Raw genomic sequence first — 3877 nt, 5'->3', positions numbered from 1 at the left:
CTCAATTATCCATGAATGAGTGAGATCATGTCGGAGTTTGTCTTGAACCCCTCTTTTGCTTTCTACCCAAATTCTGACACAGAGCGACAGGAAATGAATAAATTAATACTTGCTGAACAGAATGAATGGCAGAAAGTGAGAGAGCCTGGGAGGAAAGCCGGCGTTGCCGTCAGACTGTTCCTAGGGAAGGCGATAGGAAAGGGGCAGGAAGAGCCAGCGAGGCTAGAGGCCGCCGAGAGGAAGCTGAAGGTTTCCGTCGGCGGGAAGAGGGAGGCGGGATCAGGCCTTCAGGGGCCCCCGGCCACGCAAGAGTCAGGCGGCCGGGTGGGCAAAGGGGCACAAGCCACTTTGTGACCAACTCCTGTGCGTCCCCTTCCGGGAAACCAAACTCCAGGCTCTCTTCAGACTAACCCGCCCCCACCCCCGGGTCCCGCCACCGGGACCCTACGCAGCCGGCTCCTGCGATATCGCTAGCCTACGGACAAAAACTTTATGCCCGGCCCGAGCAGCGAGGAGGCTCCGTGTGAGAAAAACATCCACCCTCTGCCCATCCGTCTGAGGCCCCGAGACCGGCCGCGCATCCGGACGCCGCTCAACCGCCGGCTGACGCGCTTCTCCCCGCCCCCAGCCCGCCCCGCACCCAACAAGGGCCCTCACTTACGCTTGTCTCCGGGCTATGAGTCGATGCATGGGAGTCGCCATCTTAGCGCGGCTGAGGTATCGCGCTGAATTCCAAATTCCAAGGATTTCTGACATCTTACACGTTGCTTATTTGCTTCAGCTTGTCTCCGGGCTATGAGTCGATGCATGGGAGTCGCCATCTTAGCGCGGCTGAGGTATGCCGCGCTGAATTTTGGGAAACTCCTCGGAAAGGGGCGGGGCTTCGAACGCAGAGGACGCAGGCGTGGGCGGAGCTAGCTCCGCCTCCGCGGCTTCTGGGCGGGGCGTGGAGCTGGGTCAGAGGTGTGGGCGTTTGGTTCGCCGAGGGATGAGGTCGGGGGTCTGGTCTGAATGGGGTTTGGAAGGGTCGGTACTTGTCCTGTTGACCCTGGAACGACACGGATTCGAACAGTGCGGGTCCGCTTATACACGGGTTTCCCCCTCACAATAAATACAGTTGTTCCTGCCTATCCACAGGCTTCGCATCCGCGAATTCAACCCATCTGGGGTGGAGACCATCAATTGAAAGACTGACTTTAGCAAACCGCGAAGTGAAAATGTATGTTTATTTCTATTTTTATGCATTTCATAGGGACCAAATGACACTATGTAAGTAAAGCTTCTTTGTCAGTGGGTAAAAGATGCTACAAATAATTATTTTAGGCTATTTTAGCATTTAGTGTCAGATTATAAAAATTTTATGACCTTAAATCTATTTTCTTTGAAACATATAACTTTGAAGTATATATAAGTTTATGAGTCCCCATTCACTTTTTAAAGAATATATTTTTATTAATTTCAGAGAGGAAGGGAGAGGGAGAGGGAGACAAACATCAATGATGAGAGAGAATCTCCAATCGGCTGCCTCCTGCACACCCCCCACTGGGGATCAAGCCCACAACCCCCGGCACGTGCCCCCCGACAGGAATCGAACCCAGGACCACTCAGTCTGCAGACCAACACTCCATCCACTCAGCCAAACCAGCCAGGGCCCCATTCATTTTTAAATTAATAATTATCCAACACCTAAAATGTTTTAGAAACTGAGGATAAAGCACTGAATGAATAAAGTTCTTGTACACATGGAGCTTTCTTCAGATAATAAAAAGAGATAACGTCCAACAAACATAAATACTCTAAAGAAAAATAATTGAGTGGCCCTAGTCAGGTAGCTCAGTTGGTTAGAACATCGTCCCATAGCCAAGGTTGGGGTTCCTCCAGGTCAAGGCACATACAAGAGTCAGCCAACGTATGCATAAATAAAGTGGAACAATAAATCAATGTTTCTCTCTTGCTCTTTCCCCATTCTTCTCTCCCTCTCTAATATCATTAAATAAATTTTTTTAAAAATAAAAAGTGATTTAGTATTGGTTGAGATCCACCCAGAAGGTGATGTCATGTGACCTTTGAGCACACTTTATTCTCAAAACAGTGGGATCTTACTATCTGTTCTGTACTTCAGCTTGCTTTGCTTACTCCTCAGTGTATGCAGGTACTTCTTTTTCCATATCAGCACATACAGAGCTAATTCATTGTTTTCATATATTATACTATATGGATTACATGGTTATTCCACAATTTATCCAACCAGTACCCTATTGTTGAACAATTAGATGATTTACCACAAAGATGGAATGAACAGATTTTTAAAAAATATTTTTTCATTGATTTCAGAGAGGAAGGGAGAGAGAGAGATAGAAACATCAATGATGATAGAGAATCACTGATCAGCTGCCTCATGCACACCCTACACTGGGGATAGAGCCTGCAACCCAGGCTTATGCCAATGAATCAAACCTGTGACCTCTTTGATTAGAGGTTGACGCTCAACCACTGAGCGACACCAGCTGGGCGGAATAAACAGATTTTTAAGCATTCACTGTGTCTCTGTAAGATGACTTTCTAGAAGAGGAATTGCTGGGTGAAAGAATATGAGCACTTTTAATTTTGATAGGTATCATCTACTGGCCTTTAAACAGGTTGTACCCAACACAGCTTCCTCACTAGACCTGAGAATGGTCAAACTTTAACTTTTGCCTATCTAATAAACCAATATGATATATTATTGATAAGGTTAAGTACCTTTCATATGATCATTGAAAACTATCTTTCATGAATTGTCTGTTCAAATTATTTGCCTATTTTTCTATTGGATTTTTATATTTTTAATATTGACTTATAGAAACTTTTAATATTGTACATATAAACCTTTTGCTTTATATTTTACAAATATTTTCCGGCCTTGACCTGTTTAGGAGCACCTGTTCTTAGGGAGCTGAGCACAGATCAGGGTCCACTTTCTGGGCTGGCAAACTGCATTTAACTTTGCACTGGGTCATATATGTTACGTAGGTGGTTTTGCACCAGAAATAAAGAAGACTTGGTTTTGGTTTTAGTTATATATCCTCGGATGAGTATTAACAAAAAAGGAACAATTTTTTTTAATTTAATATTTTTATTGATTTCAGAGAGGAGGGAGTGGGAGAGAGAGGTAAAAACGAGAGAGAGAGAGATATATCAATGATTAGCTGCTTTCTGCACACCCCTTACTGGGGATTGAGCCTGAAACCTGGGCATGTGCCCTGACCAGAATCTAACCTAATTGAACTGAACTGGAAATCTTTCAGTGTATGAGCCATACAGGCCAGGTCTACTTGACTTCTTAAGGAGATGTGCCCATCCCTTTAGTCACAGGGAAACTGACACCTTTTTTTAGGTGCTAATGACAGCTGTAAGGATCTTGGGATCTCCAGATTAGCAGCCCACCAGATCGAGGAAGATTAGAGGAATAGCTCAAGGAATAAATGGTGAGCAGAAAAAACAAAAGATGTACCGTATTTGCCGGCGTATAAGACGACTGGGCGTATAAGATGACCCCCTAACATTTCCACTCAAAATACAGAGTTTGTTATATACTCGCCGTATAAGACTACCCCCTCTTCCGCACACCTTCCACACACCAAATAAAAGGTAAAACAATATCAGATTTGATTTTAACATTTTAATTTATATTCAAATGCTTATGACATGCAGGAAAACTGTCACAAGGCTGTATGTAATCAAACATATACATAAAACAGTGCAAGTTTATTACCGGTAAACATACCGGTAATTCACTAAAGAAAACACACTCTATAGACTGGTACCGTAGATGCTTCTCAGGAACACAGGCAAGCAGCCCACAACCTAGAGGGACTGTCAATGATAGAAGAAAGAT

General features: G+C 44.4%; 1 protein-coding gene and 1 long non-coding RNA gene across 2 annotated transcripts in view; one reads left to right on the top strand and one right to left on the bottom strand.

Moving 5' to 3' along the window:
- ZCCHC10 (zinc finger, CCHC domain containing 10) overlaps positions 1-720 on the bottom strand; it is a 10727-nt gene extending 10007 nt beyond the window's left edge. The window contains exon 1 of the mRNA XM_006759139.2: positions 662-720. Coding sequence (XP_006759202.1) covers positions 662-702 — 41 coding nt within the window. The 5' untranslated portion in view covers positions 703-720. The remainder of the gene's footprint in view (positions 1-661) is intronic.
- On the top strand, positions 663-1130 carry LOC107182366. Its single transcript, XR_001513087.1, has 2 exons — positions 663-717; positions 837-1130. It is a non-coding gene; the product is annotated as an uncharacterized LOC107182366 (long non-coding RNA).
- Positions 1131-3877: the final 2747 nt, after the last annotated feature.

Source organism: Myotis davidii, unplaced genomic scaffold, assembly GCF_000327345.1.
Source record: "Myotis davidii unplaced genomic scaffold, ASM32734v1 scaffold456, whole genome shotgun sequence".
NCBI lineage: Eukaryota > Metazoa > Chordata > Mammalia > Chiroptera > Vespertilionidae > Myotis > Myotis davidii.
Note: the sequence above shows the minus strand (reverse complement) of the source record. Positions and strands in the feature narration are given on the sequence as shown.